Source organism: Sturnus vulgaris, chromosome Z (genome assembly GCF_052056855.1).
Source record: "Sturnus vulgaris isolate bStuVul1 chromosome Z, bStuVul1.hap1, whole genome shotgun sequence".
NCBI lineage: Eukaryota > Metazoa > Chordata > Aves > Passeriformes > Sturnidae > Sturnus > Sturnus vulgaris.
Genome location: NC_142283.1, coordinates 11,374,878 through 11,397,478, shown reverse-complemented (window position 1 = coordinate 11,397,478; position 22,601 = coordinate 11,374,878). Strand labels below are relative to the sequence as shown.

Genomic DNA, 22,601 nt, shown 5'->3' with positions numbered 1-22,601 from the left:
GGCTGATGGATCTGTGGATAGATCTGCTGACAAATACAGGGAGAGAAGGTGATACTAGTTTGCTGCAATCTATGATAATTTTTTTTCAAAATTAAGTTTGTCTGACAAGTTGGTAGACAAAAAGGTTGATGACTTTATAGGTCCTCTGTGAAAAAAAATGTGAGATCCACACCTTTTGTTTTATATTTCTGTGCTTTATTATCAAAGCTGTGCTTCCACTTTCCCCCAAGGTTTTCAGTGGAAGCTTAAGGTGGCATTTTTTATTTACTGAGATTTTAAATGATTGGGCTGCAGCTAAGGAGGAAATTAAATTGTGGCCTTGCAGCCAGAGCTAGTGCATGATCTTAAAAAAAAGAATTAAAATGCTGGTGCTTGCAGGCAAGAGAAAAGAAAATAAGAACAACAAAACCAAGGCAGACTTTTTTGTTTGTTTTAATTGGAGCCATTTCCTCAGACTGCTGATTTTGAGGCAGAAACTAACTGCATTTTGTCTTTGATGTAGAAACAACTGGCTGTACTTTTGACTTAGAGAGCTCTTCCTCCTGGAAAACTGCTGCAGGATATTTGGCTTGAACAGGTGGGAAAACACCACATGGAATGTGAACGCTCTGCCTGATCTTATTTTAAGGGAATCTTCTCTTTTAAAAATTTTTAAATAAGGATTTTAGTTTATGCTTCTCATATTTTTAAAGCAACAGCTTTTATTCTCCACGAGACTTGGGCATTTTTTGTGACTGTGTTATAAAAATACTTGAAACAGAATAAATTATCAATAAAGGATTATTTAAGAGTTAATGTCAATTCCTGTGTGTCAGTGAAGTTTTTCTCCATTAAAACACAAAGAAAAGTTAAATGCATTTGTCTCCAAGGAAAAGACAAAATATTGATCAACCTTTGATTTATCACAATTGATCTTTTACAACACAATAACCTAAAGAGGCTTCTGAGACATTCTCCACACTCTAGGTGTTCCAGGGCTCAGAAACCACCATAAATAGGTGACTGAATATCCTTTAATAGTTGGAAAAAATTAAAACAACAAAAAAAAGTCAGACCACTAGCATGTTTGGAACATAAAAATTTCTTTCACACGTGGACATCATAGTGGAGGTGACAAAAACTGTAATTGCAAAATGCAACTACATTCATTCTTGACTCAGAAGGCAATTTAAAAATCCTCTAAAAGTTATTGTAGCATACAAAAATCAAACAAAAACCACAACTGCCATAATAATGGTTGAATATTGATTGAATGTGGGAATATTTGAGTAACATAATGTTTCAAATGTTCCACCTGGGAGCCCCGGTGCTCCCAGGGCTTACAGTGCCTGGCAGAGCTTCTGTCCCTTTACCTTAACCTCCTCCCCCATCTTGGGGGGCCCCAAACCCTCCCCACACACCTGGAGAACACCAACCCCCATTCCCAAAGCCCTCTCCCAACCCCTTCCATCCCCAAGGCCTTCTTCCACTCTGGGGCACACCAAAAGAACTCAAGCCTTGGGGTACCCCACTGCCTCAGATAAGCCCCAGTCCCGTGACAGCCTCCTTGAGGATTACCTGCACACCAGCTTTTCCCACCTTTTTCCCCTCAAAAATGTGTCCACTACCCAAAAAAATGCCAGATTTTGACAGGAAAAATGGAAAAAAAAAAAAAAGTAATTTATGGTTATTTTTTGAGATTTTATTCCAGAAAAATTCCAAGGGCTTTTTGCTGGCGCCAAGTTGTTGCGAAAATACCCGGGAATTCTGCCAGGCCCTTCTGTATTTCTGGGAATTTTGTATCCCACTGCCAAGGTTTTGTTATTATTTTTGAGGTGTGAACTCAGAGATTTGGAGACTTCCCAAGGCAGGGTGGGAGACACCTGCTCCTGTGGAGGTAAATGAGAAGGAGATGGGAGTCCCACCCCACAGTCCAGGTGGTCAAGAATCCAAGTGGGAATGGGGAAGAAACAAGCAAAAAGAGGAGGGGAGGGAGAGAGCAGAATTCAGCATGGAGGGGTGAGACTGGGGAGGAAGGGGCTCAGTGCATGGCACAGTGCCCCAAAACCTGGTGCCACAATGCCCTGAAATTTGGGGTTACAACCCTTCAAATTTGGGGATCATATTGCCCCAGGCTTTTGGGTCTCATTGTCCCAAGCTTTGAAGTCACACTGCTCCCCATTTTAGGGTCAAAAGGTCCCAAAATTGGGAGCCAAAATGCACCACACTTAGGGGTCATGATATCCCACACTTTGAGGTTAAAATACCCCCACGTGGGGATCATAGTGCCCCACATTTAGGGTAACAGCACCCCACATTTGTTGTCACATTGATCCCACATTTTAGGGTCAAAGTGCCACAGAATTTGAGGTCAAAATGCCCCACTCTTTGGTGTTGCAATGTCCCTCACTTGAGGTCACAATGCCACACTCTTAAAGGCTCAAACTTTGGGAGCAAAACACCACACATTTTGGGGTCAGAATGCCCCATACTTTGGGGTCACAGTGCCCTAGGCTTGGGTTAACAGTGCCCCACCCTTACGGGTTGCAGTGACACTCTTGGGTCACATTGTCCCACACTCTGCTGTCAAAACACCTCACACTTGGGGAGTCATATTGTGCCACATTTTGGATTCTCAGTGTGCCACACTTTGGGGTCACAGTGGGTCACATATAGGGGTCTCAATATCTCAAACCTGAAGGTCACGTTGCCCAACATTTTGGGGTCACAATGCCCCTCATTTGGGGATAAAAAAGTCCCACTTGGGGATCACATTGCCCCACACTTGGGTGTCACAGTGTTTTACTCTGGGGTCACAATGATCCACGCATAGGCATCACTTTGCCCCAGACCTGTGGGTCATGGTACCCCACGTTTTGCACATACCACATGATTTAGGGTCAAGTTGCCCCAAATTTGGAGTCATAGAGCCCCACTCTTTGGAGTCACATTGCACCACACTTCGGGGTGAAATGTCCACACTCAGGGGTCACAGGGCTACCCCCTTTTAGGTCACATGGCCCCACAGTTTGCAGTCAAAATGCCTCATGTTTGGGGTTGTGATGTGACACACTTGGGGGCCATGGTGCTACAAATTTAGGGGTCACAGATCCCCCTGGACTTTGGGGTCAGGATACCACATTCTTTGGGGCTGCAATTCCCCACATAGGGTTCTCAGTGCCCCACAGTTGGGGGTCATGTTGACCCAGATTTAGGGGTAAAATATCCCTACCCATTGGGATGATGTAGAGATACAGATGGAGAGCAGGGCTCAGAGCACTGGTCAACTCAAGGCTGAAGTGGATGTATTAGGTTTGGCAGGCCACAAGCCCTTGCAAGCCAAGGCAGAACCCTGAATAGGGAAGCAGAAGGAGTGCTTGGTGTGCTTTCTTTCAGATAAATCATGCAAGACTGTACGTGCCTATGCTGGTCTGTCCAGGTCTGTGCAGAGGGTTTGTGCAGAGCTCTTTCTGATTAAGTCATGATACTTAGAAACACCAGTGGTGTGGCTGTGCTATTGTTGGCTGTAGTTGAAAAGGTATATATTGATGTGTGAAATCAATAAATCGGCTTCATGCTCCCATCAAACGGCGTCTCGTCTCTTTGTTATGCAAGTGGGGGTCCCATCTTTTTGTTAATCACCATCAACTCCCCAGTTTTTCCAACTTAGCAAATGAACCCCAAAAAAGCCTTTAGAAGCATTTATTGACTGTTGTATCAAAATCAGCCCTTAGCAATATCATTTTTATATGGGAAAAGACACTGGGATTTGGATATTTTTGACCTGAATTTAATATATTTCTGGTTTTCAGGGGCTGGATGGGACATCAGGACATGAGGATCCCCACATATTAATCCATTTGGAAAAAATCCAGGAAAATGTCATGGATTTGAAGCAAAATCCAGAATTTTCCCAAATTTGGGGGAATTTTAGGTGGATCCACCTATGGGACGGGGTAGATAGGAGCATCAACTTCCTGACGAGTCTGGTGATAGATGTGGCTGGAAGAGAAAGAAATACATGATTTTGGGCAGAAATGGGTCAGTTTTGGCAAAAATAGGGAAGTATTATGCAAAATGGATTATTAATGTGCAAATAATGGGTCTTTGTATTCAGAAGTGCGTCAGCATTATGTGTAATAGCCTGATTTGGGGAAAGGGGTTAATTTTGGGGGGGAAATGGTATTTATGCAAAATGGCTCATTGGGAAAAAGATCTCATTATTGGGCAAAGAAAGTCCCCTTATAATGCAAGATGGTTCATTTCTTGGCAAAGCAGTTGCTTACCCAGATCGTTCCCACAGGATCCTGCCTCAGTCGCTGCGGATGAAACCAAAGAAGCTGGAAAATTCCTTCCAGGATCTGCCCAGCCCCTGCCCCACTGACAATACTGCCAAATTTTTGAGTGGGAAAACACAATTTTTCTTGGATTCTGGGGTAAAAATAAATTAGGAATTACTCACCACCCAGCAAAATCCCGGGATTTCCACATGTCCACCACTTCTCCAATGCTCCGGGCATCACGTCCATCTGGAAGCTTCAGGTCATCTCTGGGGTTTCCGTTGAAATTCCCACAGGGGGCACAGAGACGGGAGGCCAGGCCAGAGGTCACGGTGATGGTTGCGTCTCCATTCTGGGTGATGGTGATGGACATCCCAGACCAGTGGGTGATGGTGACATTCTCAGGGGATGATGCCACAAAGATGGAGTCAGACATGGTGGTGGGGGGCCGGGTGAAGAGGCCATTGACCTGGGAAAATTACAAAAAATTACGAAAAACACGATGGAAAATCAGTTTGCTCTTGGGCAAAGGGTTGGCTAGTACCAAAATCACTCTCCTCTTTTTTCAAAAATGGCTCATTATTGGGCAAAATCCCTCCACATCAGACAATATAACTCAGTACCAGGTAAAATCTGGAGAGATTTTTGCCCAAATTTCTCTAGATTGACCCAAACCACCCCAAAGCCCCTCACCTGCTCCACTCACCCAAACCTCCATGTCGCTGTTGACGCTCACAACGCCCTCACGGACGAAGACGATGGCAGCCGTGGCTGCAGGGACATTCATGTCACGACAGTCGCTGACCTCAATCACCACCTTGAACCAATCCGGGGCTTTCTCATCACAGAGGGCTGACACCTTGTAGGTGCCACTGGCCAACAGGGGCCCGGTGGCACCATCGAAGGTGGTCAAGGTGGCTCCAGGCGTGACCCAGCAGTGGCCTTCCCTCCTGGCACACACCTGTTCCCCGTCACGGGTGATGCACACCTGGTTCTGGGGACACTGCTTGTCCTGGCACACCAGTCCCCGTGATGGGTGACAGTGGCATTCCTTGGAGCAGTTGTTGAAGGTGACAGTCTCACCTGCCTGGAACAGAAATCTCACAGGTTAACGCAATCTCCTAAATTTTGGAGGAATTTCCTGAATTCCAACTAGGGAAATCCTAGAGAGCAAGAAATTCAGGTGGATTTGGGGGACTTTGGGCAGCTCAACCAGTTAATGGCAACTTTTTTCCTGCTAATCACGGTGTTCTTTGTCCTTTTTCCCCATTAATTGTTAGTCTTTTCTCATTAATTATTAATTCATTATTCCTGGCTACTCCCTTGCTAATTGTCCTTTTTTTCCCCTCACTAATTATCCTTTTTTCCCCCCACTAATTATCCTTTCTGCTGTTAATTATCCTTTTGTGCCCCAAACCCTCTGGAACTTTCTAGATGGGGCAGCTCAAGCCCCAGACCGATTGCCAGTAAACCACCCCCACCAATCCCCAGCCTCGGGTGTCACCTGTCCTGTCACCTGACCTTGAGGTAGCGTCCCCTGTGGAGGCAGCCGCAGCGCTCAGGTGACACGCAGGTGTCCCCGTCGAAGACGAACCCCTCGTCACACTGACACCCCTCAAAGCACCCCCAGGTGCAGGGGGCGGGGCCCACGAGAGCAGCACAGGTGAGGTCACAGGTGCGGGTGCAGAGCTCGTAGTGGCTGTTTGGGGGGCAGGACAGGGCTGGGGAAAAAGGGAAAAAACCCCATTGTTGGGATAATTCCAAAACTGTGCAAGGCTTTGGTCAAAATTTGAAGGTCTTCAGGAAACAATGTGGGTTTTTTTTAATTTTTGATGGAGTCTTTTCCAAAATGGGAGTTTTTTTCCTAGTCTGGGCATTTTCCTCAAGACTGGGGCTTTTTTTCTTAACAAAATTGGGGGGGTTTTTTGCTTTTAATTTGAGAATATCATTCCACAATTCAACTGGCATTATTCCTCCATGCTGGAGTGTTTTCAGTAAAATGCTATTAATTTTACCTAAATGGATGGTTTCTTCAAAAATTTTGGGTTTCTTTCTTCAAGGAATTTGAGCTTTTTTCCAGAATTGGAAGCGTTTTAGCAAAATTGGAAAGTTTTCTGCAAAATATTTTTTTTCAAATTGAGGGGTTTTTTTTCAAAATTTGAGGAAAGAAGTTCCAAACTAGAGGGAATTTTTCAAAATTTGATTATTTTTAAAAATGGTGAGCAATTTTTTCAGATTTTGAGGCCTTTTTCAAAACCGAAAAGTTTTAATCAAAATTGAGAGCTTTCAAATTTTAAAGGAATTTTCACATAATGGGAGGATGTTTTTTCCAAAACAGAAGGGAATTTTTCTAAAATCTCAGCGATTGCTTTCAAAATCAGAAGACTTTTCTGAAACCTGCATGTTTTTACACTTTTTTAGGGTTTTTCGAATATTGGAGAGTATCTTCTAAAACTTGAAGGAATTTTTGCAATATGTGAAATTTTTTTTGAAATGCAGGGGAACTTTCTCAAAATTTGAGGCAACATTTTCCAAAATGAGGAAAATTTTCCCCAGATGGGGGAAATTCTTTCCAGAACAATTTTTCCAAAGCTTGAGGGATCATTTTTCCCTTTTTTTTTTTTTTCAGGAGAAAAGGTAGCTTTTGCGGAAAAGAGGACCTGGGTGGCAAAATTCTTCCTGACTTACGGCAGAACTCCTTTGTCCTCCACGCTCTGATCATCGCGCCAGCGGCTTGGCAGGCGGCGGCGTACGCCTGCAGTGCGTGGCACAAGGCAGCGTGGTCCCCTCTGGCAGCACAAACGTCATGGACACAGTGGGTGAAATACTCCACGGGGCTGACACGCGGGTGGCACTCCCGGAATGGCCCTTCCGCGTCACGGATGATCCCGCAGGATCCGTTCCTGCCGTACGTCTCCTCGTTGGGGACATCACACCTGCTGCACGTGTTGTCATCACAGCCGTCACTGCATGCTCTGTTCTTCTCTGGAACCTTCCAGGAGGTGACAAATTCCTGGGTGGTTCCTGCCAGGGCCCCGCTGGGCAGCCGGAAGTCATCACTGGGGTCCCCATCATAGTCACCGCCCAAGCCGCACAGCCGGCCGCGGTAGACGTCGGGGACGGTGATGAGGAGGAAGGTGGCTGTGTTGTAGAGGATGCGGACTCCTGCGGCAGTGTGGAGGATGATGTTATTCCCCTCTTGGCCAATGCGGAGGTTCTTGTCCTCTGTCACCAGTGGGAGGGTGTAGCGCTCCGAGTCCACCTGGAATGGGGGGTAGGGTGACACATGTGACACTTGGAATAGAGTTGTTAGACCTGACTCCACAGTGACAGTGTAGCTGTGGAGGGAAACACCCACCTTCCTCATAATCATGGCATCACCATGGGAATCACTGGATCCTCTCCACAATTGACACTGTACCCATGGATGGACACCACCGCCCTCTTCATCATCACCACATCACTGTGGGGGTCTCCAGACTTACCGTCACCTCCCACCTCCGTCCCTGCTCCATGGTGACGGTGTAGCCATGGATGGATACCACCACCCTCTTCATCAGCACTGGGTCGCCGTGGCTGCCTGCCTCATGCTCCACCAACACCGTGAAGTTGACCAACCGTCGGGCCGGCTCACACACCCGTGCCAGGATGTAGGTGCAGGATCCCGGGACATTGAAGGTGCGTCCATCAAAGGTGACATAGTGGGGGTCTCCTGACACGACCAACCGGCCGTAACCAGTGGGGTGACATCCCAACACCCCATCTTCCACCCGGCACTCCTCGTGGGCGCCACAGAACGCCTCCTGGCAGGTCACTGTGCCATTGGCACCACAGCGGCAGCGTTCCCGGCATGAGGGGTAAAACTCCGTGTCCTTCTCGTAGTAGCGACCAAGGTACTCACAGCCACACTCAGACTCAGGAACACAGTCCGAGCCGCTGAGGATATAACCGGTGTCGCAGAAACAGCCCTCGGAGCAAGGAGATGCAGGACAGGAGGTGGGGACGGAGGGGGTGTTGCAGGTGGGCTGGCAGGGGCTTCCACAGAGCTCATAGTGGGAGTGAGGGGGGCAGGAAAGAGCTGGGGAAAAAAAAAATAAGGAAATAGGGAGTGAGGGGATTATCTGGAGGGAAGGAAAGTCCCTCAAGGAAGGAAGGAAGAAAGGAGGGAAGGAGGAAGGGAGGGAATGAAGAGGAGGGGAGGGAGGGAGGGAGGGACAGGGAGGAGGGAAGGCAGAGAGGAAAAGGAGGGGAGGGAGGGTCCCATTTGCCCCCATCCCACCCACACTCACTGCAGAACTCTGCTGTCCTCCATGTCTCCACGGCCACTCCGTGATTCTGACAGGCAGTGACATAGGCAGAGACGCCCTGGCACACAGTGTCGCGGTGTCCCTTGTAGTGACAGGCATCGAAAGCACAGTCCTGCAGGAACGGCTCCGGGTTGATGACACGGTGACACTCCCGGAAGGGTCCCTCTGCTCGGGCGATCACCCCACAGTACCTGTCCCCGCGGTACGGCTGCACCTTGACTGCATCACACAGCGGGCACTCCGCGCCACAGCCAGCTGAGCACCCGGGGACGTCCCCCACCTTCCAGCTGTCACCCAGCCGGGTCTCATCGGAGGCGCGGTTGCCACCAGGGGTGACAAAGTCGTCATCAGGGTCACCATTGGCGTTGCCACAGAGGCCGCAAACGGCACCTTGGTAGGTGGTGGGGAGGAGGACACGGGCGTAGCTGTACCAGTCAAAGGTGACAGTGACACCAAAGTCGGTGGCGACAAAGCCGTGGACGCCGCGGTAGAACACAGAAAAATGGGGGTGGGTGAAGGGAAGGGACACAAAGGCGCCGTCCACCTGTGGGGTGGGGAGGGAGACAAAGGGTGGAGACAGAAGGGAAGAGGTTTGAAATAATAATTTGGTAGTTTTATTTTATTTTGCTACTGTATTTTTGTTTATATTACAATTTTATTTAAATTTGCCTCATAATTTTAATTATCCTTTTTCTTTTTGCATTTATTTCTTCTTATTGACTTTTTAATGGCTTTAATTTTTATCTTTATGCTTTTTATTCTTATTTACTTTTTAGTATTTTTATTTGAATTATTTTTATATTTTAATTCTGTTTTAATATATTATATATTTAATATAATTTGGGGTAAAAACTGGGGAAAAATAGGAACTTGACAGGAAAAGAGGGAATTTGTGCAAAAAGTTGGACTTAGAGGGAAAAGGAAGATTGGCTAGGAAAAAGGAGAAAGCATGAGAAAGAAAATGGAATTTCAGAGAAAATAGGTAATTTGGGGGACAAGGAGGATTGGGGATACAGAATTTTTAGGGGAAAGAGGTGATTTGGGGGAGAAAGTAGTATTTGAGGGCTAAAAGGGGGACTTGAGTGAAAAGATGGGTACTTGGGCTGAAAGAGGAAAATTTGCAGACAAAGAGGCATTTTGGGGGAAAAAATGAAACTTTTTGTTAAAAGGGGATTTTGCAGGAAAAAAAGGAACAAATTTTGATGGCAATCTTGGGGATTTTTTGGGAAAAGGGGAAATTGGGGGGAAATGAAGAACAATTTGGAGGAAAAAAGAGGAGTCTAGGGGTAAAAAGGAATACTTGGCAAATAAAAGGTATTTGGGGAGACAAAGGACATTCGAGGGATAAAAAGGGGGATTTGGGTGGAAAAAAGGGAGAATCTGGGGGAAAATTGAGAATTTAACATTAAAAAAGGGTACTTTGAGGGGAAAAAGGAAGACTTTGGGGGGGACAATGGTAATTAGAATGGAAAAAAAGGGGAATATGAGGGAATTTGGGGGTGAAAGGGATTCCTTGAGGGGTTGCCCACCTTGACCTTGCGTGGGTGCTCCTGGCTCATGCTGATGACACTCCCGTAGACCTCCAGGTTGACGGTCTTGGTGAAGGACACGGCACGGCTGCCACGGTGGTTGTTTTCCACGGTGACATTGAAGGGGACCAGGGTGGGCTTGAGGGTGCAGAGGGCAGCAAACTGGTAGATGCAGGAGCCTTGGAAGTCAAACCTCAGTCCGTCAAAGGTGGTGTAGTGTGGGTCACCTGTCCCGATGCAGGTGTAGTGCTTGTTGGGTGTACACCTGGCAATGCCATTAACCATGACACACTTCTCATGGGATCTACATCCTCCTGCCTTACAAGTCACTGTCCCTGAACCCTCACACCGGCACCGCTTCTGGCAGCTCCCATCTTCCCAAAATTCCTCATGAAGCTTGTAGGAGCGATTGTTGTGGAAACAAGCAGAGGCGGTGGTGCTGGGATTGTCGGTTGCCTTGATTCCTGCAAGGGATTTAAGAGTCTGTGAGACACCATACAGGGATGGACCTCAGGAAAGCCCCAGTAGAGTTATTTTAGGGGGAGCCAACCAGTGCAAGCCTTCCCTGTAATGGAGGTGTTGGTTACATTGACACTTAAACCAAACGAGAGTTTAAGATACACCCCACAGGGACAATGCTCAGGGAAAATCTCAGCATAATTCATTTTTTGGGCAGCTGGAATGAGATCAGGTAGATTTTGGGGTCATTCTTTCCCCACTGTTTTTGTTGATGCCTACAAGGGTTGTGGAGTCCATGAAACACCAAGCAGCAATGGCCTTCAGGAAAATGCTGGTATAATTCCATGTGTTATGGGAACCTGGGGTCAGATTAGGGGGGTAGGTGGACTTTGGGATGTTTTGGAATGAAAAGACACATTGATTGTGTGGATGCCTACATCCATTGCTCTAGGCTAATACTCACAGCTGAGTTCTCACATGGATCCTCTTCTCCCTTCCCCAAGATCACAGACCCCCACATGAACTCACCACACCCCTCTGTGCCCTGTGAAGTCTCCTGGTCTCCACAATCTTCCAGGCATGAAGGATCTCTCCAGCTTTCTGCCCAATCCTCACCACCTTCACCAGGAATACCATTGGGAACCATGGCTTCATCGTCTGTATCCTCATTGAAGTTGCCACAGAGGCCACAGCTGGCCCCAAAATAGCTGCTGGGCACTGCCACCATGATAACCTGGTCCTCATCATAGGTCACCTGCAGCCCAAAATCCGTCTGGAGGATGGTCCGACCCTCATTTTGGAAAATCTGGACTTTTCCATCTTCCAAGGTGGCTGGAAGGTTGGTGGGTTTGTTGTTAACCTTGTGGGGTAGGAAGGTGAGGAGGATTAAACCTCAGCAGGTAGTTCTCAACCTCACAAAAAGCACATAGATACAAACAGAGGGAGAAATGATTTTATGAATTATCAATTTTCATTATAAAGCAAAATTTTTGCCCTACTTCCTAGAGATTCACACCAAGAAAAGCTCAAATCCCAAATATGAACCATTTCCTACATCTTCTGAGCTAATCTTGTGTGTATGGAGACCAGTATTGGAAAAAAACACATTCAACCTGGAAAATTGATTGGGAATAGAAAAAAAATCCACAAATTTCACAGATGTGGAGGTTCTACTTATTTTTTAAGGTCAACATCAATATTGCAATGATTCATCCTCTGATAATTTTTTTAATGCTTTTCCTTGTTTTTTGAAGGTCAAACTCAACCCAGAAATTTTAATCCACTTGGAACGAATGATTTTACTGGGAACAATGGATCCAACACCTGGAGAAACTCACCTGGACAGCCTTGTCCTCACCAGCATGGATGGTGACATTGTAGGCGTAGACGTAGACATTGGCCAACGGCTTCTTGGAGTGGTCCTGGCTCCTCTGCTCCTCCACGGTGAAAGGCTCCAGGGTGGGGTCAGCCCCGCAGTACCTGGCCAGGGTGTACCTGCAGCCACCACGGGGGGACACAGAAGCCCCATCAAAGGTGTGGTACTGCAGGGATGGGGAGCCTGTGCAGGTGCCCAGGTAGTCGTGGCGGCAGGTGGGCGTGCCCTTGTCCAGGTGACAGCTCTCCTTAGGGCGGCACTGCACCCGCCGGCAGGGGTCTGTGGGTTTATTAGTGACAGAGAATTAAATTCTATTATTGATATGTCTAAGTATATATTTATTTATATATTTTGCATGATTTTATATCTCATTTGTATTTATATGTAACTTTTTCTATATTATTTATAACTATCTATATATAATATCCATTTTGTTTAGATATGAATTATTTATCCACATTTTGCTTATGTATTTCCATCACATAGAATTATTAAAAATATAATCAGTGTAAACGATTCTAAAGAAAGTATAAATATAAATTTATCACAGACATGTTATCTCTTACATATATTTTTCTCTAATACTTAGATATTTACAATTTATTGGATGTTTATATTTATAGATAATGATTTTTATGTATTATTTATGCATTTCTCCATTGATTCTTATTCATTTATTTAGTATATTACATTTAGGTTTTTTAGTATTATTCCTCTATGTTTGTATATTATTATTTAAAAAAAAATTACTATCATAGTATTATATGTTATATATTATCATATCATTATAATACAATAATATTATTATGTAATGCTATTATTTTTATTTAATTTATTTTTGTCATTTTCATGATTATATATAATGAAATATAATTAGTATAAATGTCTGTTATCAATATCTATACAATTGTAGATAATTATTGATACCAAAGTCCACCTCCACTCACCACTGTCGCAAGCTCCCTCTGCTCCATAGCGCTTCCCCTGCCCCATCCCGACGTTCCACACCCCAAATGCTGCTGTCTCATGCTCCACACGATGGATTCCAAATCCGCTTCCCAGATTTATCCCAACCCATGAATATTCTGTCCCAGGGATTGGCTCCCACGCCACACTCCCTAATGGCCTCTGGTTCAGCAATATTCCAGAAGTTTCTGCTGTCTTGGCCACCAGCAGGATACGGTTGTCGTATCCCTCCAGGGCAACAACGCCGTAGGAGTTGCAGTAACTGGTTATGTCCGGGATGCTGACAAAAAACGGCTCAAAGTTCACGGCTCCGCTGTTCCCACCACTGCCCAACAGGAAAACCTGGACACCGGCTTCTGAAGTGACGAACAAGCCCTGCGGGGACTGGGTGCCATAGAGCAGCGAGTGGGTGGGTTGTATCTCTCGCGTGGTCTTGGTGACTTCACCATGACCTGTGACACGAGTCGGTTGGGCAGCGGTGATGTAGATAAGGTTGGATTGTCCTTGGAAGGGCACCGGCGGCACAAGGAAGGACATTCCCCACTGGGCGATAGGGTGGAGCTGTTCCACCACATGATCACAGCGGCTCAACCTGCCCACACAGGTGTGACCGCTGAAGACGGCCACCGGCCTCTGTGCCACCACCCGTGTTCCGGAAAGATCGGCCGCGCTCTGGATCTGTGCTGCTTGGAACGGCTCCAGAGGAATGGTAAGGGTGGAGCCACGTCGGTGCAGCCGCCCACGGAAGGTGACGTCGGCGTTGAGGTGAATGTTCACCATGGTGGGTTGATCCCAAGCAGCCACCACAAACTGGGCATTGCGGGTGGGGCCGGGGTTGGGGGTGACCACGTGGTATTCCGTCCCCCACCTGTGGACCGGAATAATGACAGCGGAGTCAGCTGCCGTGGGTTTGTCGTTGACCATCACCGCGGTGACGGCGGCAGTGGTCTTCACCACCACGGCGTTTTCAAAAATTTGGCTTCCCACCATCTCGGCTTGGGGTGGGATCTTCACCAGGACTGGCTGGTTGGCAGCTGCCTGCACCGTCATCCGTAATCCAGGTCTCTTCATGGAGATGGTGGCAGTGGTGGACGGGGAGGGGCCAGTGAGGAGGAGGAGGCGGAAGTCACTGCGAAGGGTGCGCTGGTCACCGTTCTGCAGGAAGGCCACCAGGAACTCATCGCCCAGGTGAAGTGGTGACATCTCAGAGGTAATGCTGGGGGCATGGAGGAGAGCTGGGGGGAGGAAGAAGAGGGGTGGGTAATTTGGTAGATTATTGATTTGATGGATATTTGATTGGTTTGATGGATAATTGGTGTGATGGACAGTTGATTTCGTGGATCACTGGTTGCTGGATTATTGAGTTGGTGGACTACTGATTTGATAACTTGATCAATTGGGTGGATTATTGATTAATGGATTATTAATTTAATGCCCTAATGATTAGATAATTTATTGGCTTGATGGATTTTCAATCTGATAGACCTTTGATTTAGTTTGCTAGACCATTGATTTGATGGATCATTGATTTTATGGATTATTGATTCAATAGATTATTGAGCCAATGGACTTTTGAGTCAATGGATTAGTAAATTAAAGGACTTGTTATTGGGCAGACTGTTGATTTGATGAAGTGTTAATTTCATGGGTCATTGATTTTGATTTGACAGTTTACTAAGTTTATGGGCTATGGATGCGATTTGATGGGATATTGTTTTGGAGAAAAAAATTAAGTTAACATTGATCTGATGGATAATAGCTTTAATGGATTACAGACTCGATGGACTGGATTGATTTTATGAACTATTAATTTGTTAGATCACTGATTTGATAGAGTGTTAATTTGATAATTGATTTAATTTTTCTTACACTCATTCTCCAGTTAGGAGAGTAAACTCCAGTTGGGAGAGTAAACTCTGAACAAATATTTAATGAACTAATCTGTTGTATCATCATTCACAGGAATAAACCATTTGAACAATTGTGATTTTGATGAAATCCCAGTTAATTCCCTGGACAAATGGAGCTTTTGGGCTGGGAAATCCTTCTTCTGGGCTGGAAAACCCTTATTTTGAGGAAATTCATTATTTCAGGGGAATTTTACAGCTTTTGGGGTATTTTCCCACCCTGTTTCAACTTACCCCAGAACATAATGGTCCAGAACCATCTCAGAACATCTGCTTTTCCAAAGCTGCCATCCATGATGCTCTGGGTGCAAAAGGTAAAAAAACCCAGTCAAATTCTCATATCTTTTGAAATCTCATTGGAATTTTCCCCAAATTCACCATTTCTTAAAGAAAACTCTACAAATCCCCAAAATCTCTGTATTTCAACCTTATACTCATCCCAAAAAGCAGTATAGTACTGAATTTGTCCCCAAAATCTGTTCTCCTCATTCAAGCTATTTTAATTGCATTTACTCAAAAATGTGAATTTTATTCCATCTGGTGCAAAAATTGGCTTTTGTGGGGGCATTTCCACATGCTTTCCCCCATGATCCCAGTCACCTTTGAATCTTCTTTCCCTTTCCCTCTTTTTTTTCTTCCCCCTTTTTCTCCCTTTTCCTTTTTCCTCTTCCTATTTTTTTGTAATTTCCTCTTTTCTCCTTATTTCCCCCATTGTTTCTTTTGCCTCATTTTTCCATTATCTCCTCTTTTCTCCAAATCCCATTTTTCCATTTAAATCCCCTTTGAGCTTTTTCATTTCTGTTCCTTTTCTCCCTTTTTACTCCTTTTTTTCACTTACTTACCCTTTTACTCTTTCCTTCTCCTTTTCCCTTTTTTCCTTCCATTCCTTAATTTTTCTTTTCTTCTCCCCCCTTCTTTCCTTTTTGTCTTGCCTCACTCTATTCCCTTTTTTCTGTTGTTTCCCCCTTTCCCACATTTTTTCCTACTTTCCTCCCTTCTTTCTCTAGTTTTCCTTCCCATTTTTCCTATTTCTCCCTTTTTCCCCTTTTCCCCCTTATCCCACTCTTTCCCTCCTTTCTTTTCCTCTGTTCTTTCCCCAATTTACCTTTCCTCCTCCTTTTTCCTTTCCTTCTTTTCCCCTTTTCTTCTCTCTTCCTTTCCTTCCTTTTCTCCCTCTCTTGTTCCCTTCCACCCCCCATCCAGTCCTTTTCTCCCCCAAATCCCTTCACAAACCTTCCAGTTCCACTGCTCCTAGGACCAGACCGAGGGCTGTGGTGGTGGGGAGGGGTGAAGGGGTGGAGGGGGAGCTTGAGGAGTTTTCAGGTGGATTTTCCCACCTTAGGGTCTTTCCTGCCAAAAAAATTATCAGTTATTAGATCTACATTTGCCCTTACCAGCCTTCGGCCCCGTTTGATCCCCAGCTTAGCTCCGTATCCCCAAAGAGCTCTGTTTTATCCCCAAATCTGTGAAGAAAACACAATCCCAGGACAGCAGATCTGGCTCCTCCCTCAATTATTTTTTCATTTTGGCAGAGAAAGGGGAAAGAAAATGACTAATCCAGGCACTCCCAGGGGATGACCCCACCCAATGAAGTGCAATAATTTTTGGCCAGAAAAGGTGAAAACAGAGAGAAAAACAGGTTTTTTTTTTGTTAAAACTGATGTCAAAAATTGGCGTTACCAGATATCGAGGTTTTTTGCCCAATGTGTTTTAAATTATTCTAGAATGACAAGGAGGTGAGGGAGCAAAAATAGCGTATTTTTTTGAGAAATAGAGGGTGTGATTTGGGTAAAAAACAGAGGAACAAGGGAAAAAAGGGCAGGGGAGGGAGAGAATTTTAAAAAAAAATGCATTTTGTGGTTTGAGGAATTCATGGGATCAATAGATCAGGATTCAATAGATCCAGGATCAATAGATCCAGGCCAATGGCATGAGGTGCACCAAGGGGAAATGCCAGGTCCTGCCCCTGGGTCACAACAACCTCTGCAGCTCCAGACTGGGGCACACTGGCTGGGAAGATGCTTGTTATAAAAGGCCCTGGGGGTGCTCATGACAGCAGCAAAACCTGAGCCAAAGGTGGCCAAGAAGGCCAAAGGCCCCTGGGCTGTCCCAGCCGTGGTGTGGCAGCAGGAGCAGGGCAGTGACTGTCCCTGTGCTGGGCACGGCTGAGGCCACACCTCAAATCCTGGGGGCAGCTTTGGGTCTCTCATGGTAATAAAGACATTAAGGGGCTGGAAGATGTCAAGAGAAGGGAACATAACTGGGGCAGGGTCTGGAGAACCAGGAGTGGCTGAGGGAGCTTGGCAGGGCTCAGCCTGGAGAAAAGGATGATTAGGGGTGACTTGAGCACTTTGTACAATTACCTGGAAAAGAGATTGCTGCCAGGTGGGAGTCAGTCTTTTCTCCCAGGCAACCAGCAGCAGGACAAGAGGAATGGTCTCAAGCTGTGCCAGGGGAGGTTCAGGCTGGACATCAGGAGGAATTTCTTCACAGTAAGGGTGATTGGGCATTGGAATGGTCTGCTCAGGGAGGTGGTGTAATCACCATCCCTGCAGTGTTGGAGAAACATCGGGACGTGGCACTCAGTGCTGTGGTCTGCTTGACATGGGGTGTTCAGTCAAAGGCTGGATTTGAGGATCTTGGAGTTATCTTCCAGCTTTAATGATCCTGTGATTCTGTGACTAGGAGTCAAGGGTGGGGAGGGGTGAAGTTGTGTCTTGTATATTTTGTGTGTCTTGTGATGTCCAAGTGTGTTGTAGGTGCAGCATTTTGGGGGTGTGTGCCAAGTTGTCTGTTGTAGGTTGTGTCTCTTGTGCACACGGCTGCCAAGTGACTTCATAATGTGCAAGACCCCAGAAATTAACACCCAAAAGGCCAAACTGGATAAATTCTGTCACATTTCACCCCAAAGCCCCTCAGATCCCTGCAACTGTGGGAACACTGATGGTGATGGTGACATAAATGTGATGACATCACCGCGGGTCTTATGACAATGACAATGACAAGGACATGGACACTGCAATGTCTTAGCTGCAATTTTATTGCTCTAATAGAGGTTGGCATGATCTTGACCTGCACAGTGACTTCATTGATGATAACAGTGGCAGTGGTGCTGTCCCTCTGCCCCATTCCCCTCAATTCACCTAGAGGAGATATCAACAGCCCAAGAGGAAGAGCCACTTTCCACCCAAATGCCCAATACCCAGAAAAAAAACGGATATTCCCCTCAGAAATCCAATTTTTCCTCACAAAATATCCCATAAAAACCCCATCTTTCCCCAACAAACTTCCAATTGTTCCCCAAATGCCCAGTTTTCTCCAGTTCCTAATTTGCCCCTCAATTCTCAACATTCCAACCAAGATTCCCATTATTCCCCCCAGAATCCTAATTTTCCCCAACAATTACTGTCTTCCCCTAAATTCACAGTGGTCTTCCCACAGTCATAAATTATTTCCCCAAACCCCCACTTTCCCCCCTTCACTCCTGAATTTACTCCCCAAATGCCCACTTTTCCTCAAAACTCCCAATTTTCTCTTCCAACTTACAACCAGCAGTTGTTGTTCAGCTGGGGAGGATCCACACCTGTCACCTGGAAGTCATCCACCCTAAAGACCCAGCGTCCTGGGACCTTGACGTTGGAGGTGGCGGTGATGTTGATGATGGCATCGGTTTGGGATCCGGGAATGTTGTAGAAGTTGGTGTCATCACCACTATTGAATCCTGCCTGGAAAATAGAGGGGGGAGTCTAGGAGGGCTGACCCCATCCAAAGGGGTAGTGGGCCCCCAAAATGATTTTAGGATGTGAACATATTTACTATCACCCAGAAATGATATGGACCAATCCATGACTACCACTATCATGATCATCATCTCCAGAAGAAGGGTGGACTACTCCTGTCTTCACCATCATCATCCTCATCCTCATCCTCATCCTCATCATCATTATCACATTGTCATATCACTATCACCATTATAATCTCCAATAGTTGGGATGGACCAACCTCCAACCTTCATCATCATCATCTCTAAAAGGGACAGGACAACTTGACCTCCCCCAAAATGTTGTGGGCCAATCCTGGACCTTCATCATGACCATGATCATCTTCATCCCCAGGACATGGGATGGGCCATCCCTGACCTTCATCATCACCCTCAGAACATGGAGTGGGATGACCTCCTCCTTCTCCTCTACCCTCCCCACCTACATGTGCTGGGGTGCCCCCGAGTCCCGTTTCAGCGTCCCCATCACTTGCTGCCCCTGTGGTCCACTGGATGTCCCAGTAGTTGAGGATGATGTAGAACATCTTGGAGTCTGTGGTCAGCACAGCCTGGAAGGTGTTGCCCTATGGAGAAAGATCACAGAGGTCAAGGATGAGTCATGAAGGTCATGGGTGGTTCTGGAGGTCAAAGATGGGTCGGTCAACAAGGCCACCAAGTGGGACAACAAGAGCCACTGAGTGACCTTCACGCCCATGGACCAGAGACCTCACCTTTTCAGAGGTGGAGCCATAGTAGGCCACATGGTCCCAGGTGGCCACCAGGGCCCAGATGGCAGTGAAGGGGCTTTTGGGGAAGTACTGGCTGATGTCCTGGCTGATGTTCTTCAGCAGCGCCGGGTCGCTGCTCTGGCAGTAGAAGATGTCCCCACCCAGCACGTTGTCCACATCGGCCCAGTACGGAGCCACAAAGGGGCTCCCGTCGGCCAGAGGGAAGGGGTCGGGGGTGTATTGTCTGACGGGCTCGTTGAAGGAGATCACCCCATTGTTGTTCACCTGGAGGTGACACCAGGAGCTGCTGGGTGCAACACCTTGGCTCGGGCTGTGGAGTCCTAGAGATGGACCCTACAAGCATAGCAAGAACCACCACCCATAGGGACCCCCCAATACCTATCAACACCCCAAGATCTACCTCCCACAGGACTCCCCCAAGACCTACCAACCATAGGAACCCTCACCAACAGGACCCCCCAACACCCAAAGGACCCCTCAAGATCCTGCCAAGACACACCACCCACAGGACCCCCCCCAAACATCAGATCCACAGAACCCCCTAACAGCAACCACCCCCAGGAGCCTCCTAAGACCCCGCACCCCCAGGGCCCCACAACACCCACCAATCCCCCCGAGACCCACCTCTCAAGGACCCTCAAAAAATCTACCACCCATGTGATCCCACAATGCCCACCAGCACACCCCAAGATCCACCCCACATGGGACCACCCAAAACCAGCCAACTGCCCCAAGAACTACCAGCCATAGAACCACGAAGGAGCACACCATCACCCATCATTGTCAAAACCCCTCAAGCGCCTCCAGCCCCCCAAATACCCCCAGCCCCTCAAGATCCTCCACCCATCTAAAGATATTTCAGTGTCCAAGGACAAAACCCACTATGAACTCAAGAAGGGTTGATTTTGGGGACACACACACACACACACACACAAGTAAAAAACTCAGCAGAAATGGAGGGAAAATTTGGAAAAATATGGAAAGTCACAAAAATATGGAATTTGAGTGACCTACGAACACAGTTTTGTAGGTTTTGCCATAGAAGGTGAAGGGCACAGAGAGGGCGATTGCCTCAGATGTCCCATCATCATGTTTGGGGTTGGTTTCATCTCCCTGTTGTGGTCCATAGGGATAGAGCAGGGATCCTGTGGGAAAATCAGGATTTGGGAACTGCCCCCAAATTCCAACCCAATTATATGGATTTGGGGGTGTAACCCATCAAATCTGAGATTCCCATGGTCTTGGTTACCTAAAAATGGTTGTGTCTTCTACTGGGTTTTCATGGTGAAACTGGGGTGAAAGGGAATGACCCCCGTGCAATTACATGGAGAACACATAGATTTTGGGGGAGTAGTGGGAAAATGGTATGATGTGGCTGGGAGAAAGTTTGATTTAGGTGGAAATAATATTTTTTTAGGGCAATGCACCCAAAATTCACCTTTTTCAGATAAGGTTTTGGTGTCCACTATGGAACCTGGAGAAGAAATAGGAGGGAAAATTAATTAACTATCATTTTTAGAACAGGGACAAAAATGACAGCACTTTTTCATAAACAAACATTTACCTAAAATCAGGAGGAAGAAAACACTAGAAGGTGACATCTTCGACTCTAAAATAACTGTAAAAACCAGGAAAACTTGAAAAAACTATAAGTATATCCAAACAAGCAAGTCAACAGCCCCCCCCACCAAAGAGATGATACAGTAAAATGAAGCTCCAGAGGCAAAAAAAAATTCACATTGAAGCACCAAAGACACACTTTTCCCAGGAATTTTTTGTGGCCGGCTGTGTGTATGTGTGGTATTTTAGCCATTTTTAAAAAGAATTGAAGTATTTGCAAAGCTGGCTTTTTTATTTCAGTCTAACACATTTTAAGGTATTAATATAATTTAATTCAGGACATTATAAAATCTGATTTAATTTTAAAAATTTTTAATTTATTATGATTGAATTTTAATAAAAAATCTAATTTAAGTGAACATTATTTAACTTCATTTCAATTTTTAATTCTATATGCATTGCCTTTTTATTTAATGGAGTCTTTATATGAATGCTATTTTTATGTATCTTCTATTTATTTGGTCTTTTATTTAATTTTTATTTAATTGAATCTTCAGTTTTTGCTATTTGTGTGAGTGAATTGAAGACATTTTTCCCCTTCTGTGCCAAAATTCAAGATTTTTTTGCCTTTTTTTCTGAATAAAATGAGGATATTTACATTTTCTTCATGCATTTTTAAGCCATTTAAAGGCACAAATCTTCTGTAAATGCATTAAAAATCAGGATTTTAGAGACAGTATTCCAAGGAATGACCAAAATCCCACCAGAATAAAAATTTTCTCACCTGTATTTCAATGAAGTGAAGAACTGCAGCCTGAAAATGAGCTCAAACACCCTCAAATGCTGGCTTTTGTCTCGTCCTGCTCCTTTTCTAGCAAAACAAAAAATACAGAAGCATGGAATTTTCCAACTTTTCACCCATCCAATCTCTCTGAGCTCTCCCAGGATTCTTTAGAAAGGGAAATTTAGTCACGTGTTGAAGATTTAACCATGTGTTGGGGATTTTGGGCTCCTCCAGATGTTTTTTTTAAGCACAGTGAAGACATTTTTGAATAATTTTGGGGTTCTGGAGACACCTCTGGATCCCTCCTCACCCATGGGGGCTTTGCCCCTTTCCAAACTTTCAACATTCATCCCCTTACTTAAATTTTTAACCAAAAATTCCTTTTAAAATGATTTTAATTAACTAAAAGCCTTATTGCCTTTTTTATTATGAGGAAGAAAATAGATTATCCCTGTTTATTTGGGATTTTAAGGATTTTATGTTATTGTGAGTCTAAGAAAAATCTTTATTTGTGGCCTTTTTTTCTAGGAAGAAAAAAGAAGTCCTTATACACTGTAGTTCTACTTTTAGGAGGAAAAATTAACCATTTAAACCACCATCATTTTTAGTGTGGTTTCTTTTTTTCTTCTGAAAAGAAGTTAATATCTCTGTTATTAGTGGTTTTTAAGGGGAAAAAACCCCCCTTTTATTCTCTTTATTTTAAGGAAAAGTTCTTATTCCTTATTTACTTGGCATTTTTAATGTATTTATGCAGGAAAACCCTTTATTATCTTTCTCTTTTTTTCTTCTAATTTTTCTAAAGGAAATCCCCTTCATTTGCTTGCATTTTAAGAAATCTCATTTTCCCCAGTTCCAGATGGTTTTTTTTAAGCTCTTTAAAGTTGTTTTGTTTTGTTTCTTTTGTCCAGAAACTGAGCTGGGACTTGTCCAGAATGCTCAGCTGGGA

At 45.3% G+C, this 22,601-nt stretch overlaps 2 protein-coding genes and 1 long non-coding RNA gene across 4 annotated transcripts; 1 reads left to right on the top strand and 2 right to left on the bottom strand.

The window, feature by feature from the left end:
* Window positions 1-3,579: 3,579 nt before the first annotated feature.
* Window positions 3,580-16,391, bottom strand: LOC106864529 (IgGFc-binding protein-like). Its single transcript, XM_014894156.2, has 13 exons — window positions 16,197-16,391; window positions 15,037-15,103; window positions 12,877-14,130; window positions 11,892-12,208; window positions 11,083-11,413; window positions 10,096-10,559; window positions 8,549-9,110; window positions 7,745-8,337; window positions 6,948-7,521; window positions 5,781-5,980; window positions 4,966-5,346; window positions 4,442-4,728; window positions 3,580-3,981 (listed from the first exon to the last, which is right to left on the bottom strand). The coding sequence occupies exons 2-13, from the start codon at window positions 15,095-15,097 to the stop codon at window positions 3,924-3,926; spliced, it is 5,082 nt and encodes a 1,693-aa protein (XP_014749642.2). The 5' UTR covers window positions 15,098-15,103; window positions 16,197-16,391; the 3' UTR covers window positions 3,580-3,923.
* LOC148219666 (uncharacterized) lies at window positions 8,883-11,935 on the top strand. Its single transcript, XR_015799655.1, has 3 exons — window positions 8,883-8,960; window positions 11,058-11,392; window positions 11,808-11,935. It is a non-coding gene; the product is annotated as an uncharacterized LOC148219666 (long non-coding RNA).
* Window positions 16,392-17,826: 1,435 nt separating the features above from the next.
* On the bottom strand, window positions 17,827-21,821 carry LOC106864702 (sushi, nidogen and EGF-like domain-containing protein 1). Of its 2 annotated transcripts, XM_088157139.1 has the most exons (8): window positions 21,656-21,821; window positions 20,876-20,929; window positions 20,750-20,785; window positions 20,326-20,456; window positions 19,294-19,575; window positions 19,009-19,146; window positions 18,349-18,527; window positions 17,827-17,945 (listed from the first exon to the last, which is right to left on the bottom strand). In XM_088157139.1, the coding sequence occupies exons 2-8, from the start codon at window positions 20,910-20,912 to the stop codon at window positions 17,942-17,944; spliced, it is 807 nt and encodes a 268-aa protein (XP_088013265.1). In that variant the 5' UTR covers window positions 20,913-20,929; window positions 21,656-21,821; the 3' UTR covers window positions 17,827-17,941. The 2 variants fall into 2 exon arrangements, with proteins under 2 accessions (XP_088013265.1, XP_088013266.1); XM_088157140.1 differs by having other exon boundaries at window positions 17,827-18,527; window positions 21,656-21,819.
* Between the last annotated feature and the right edge of the window lie 780 nt (window positions 21,822-22,601).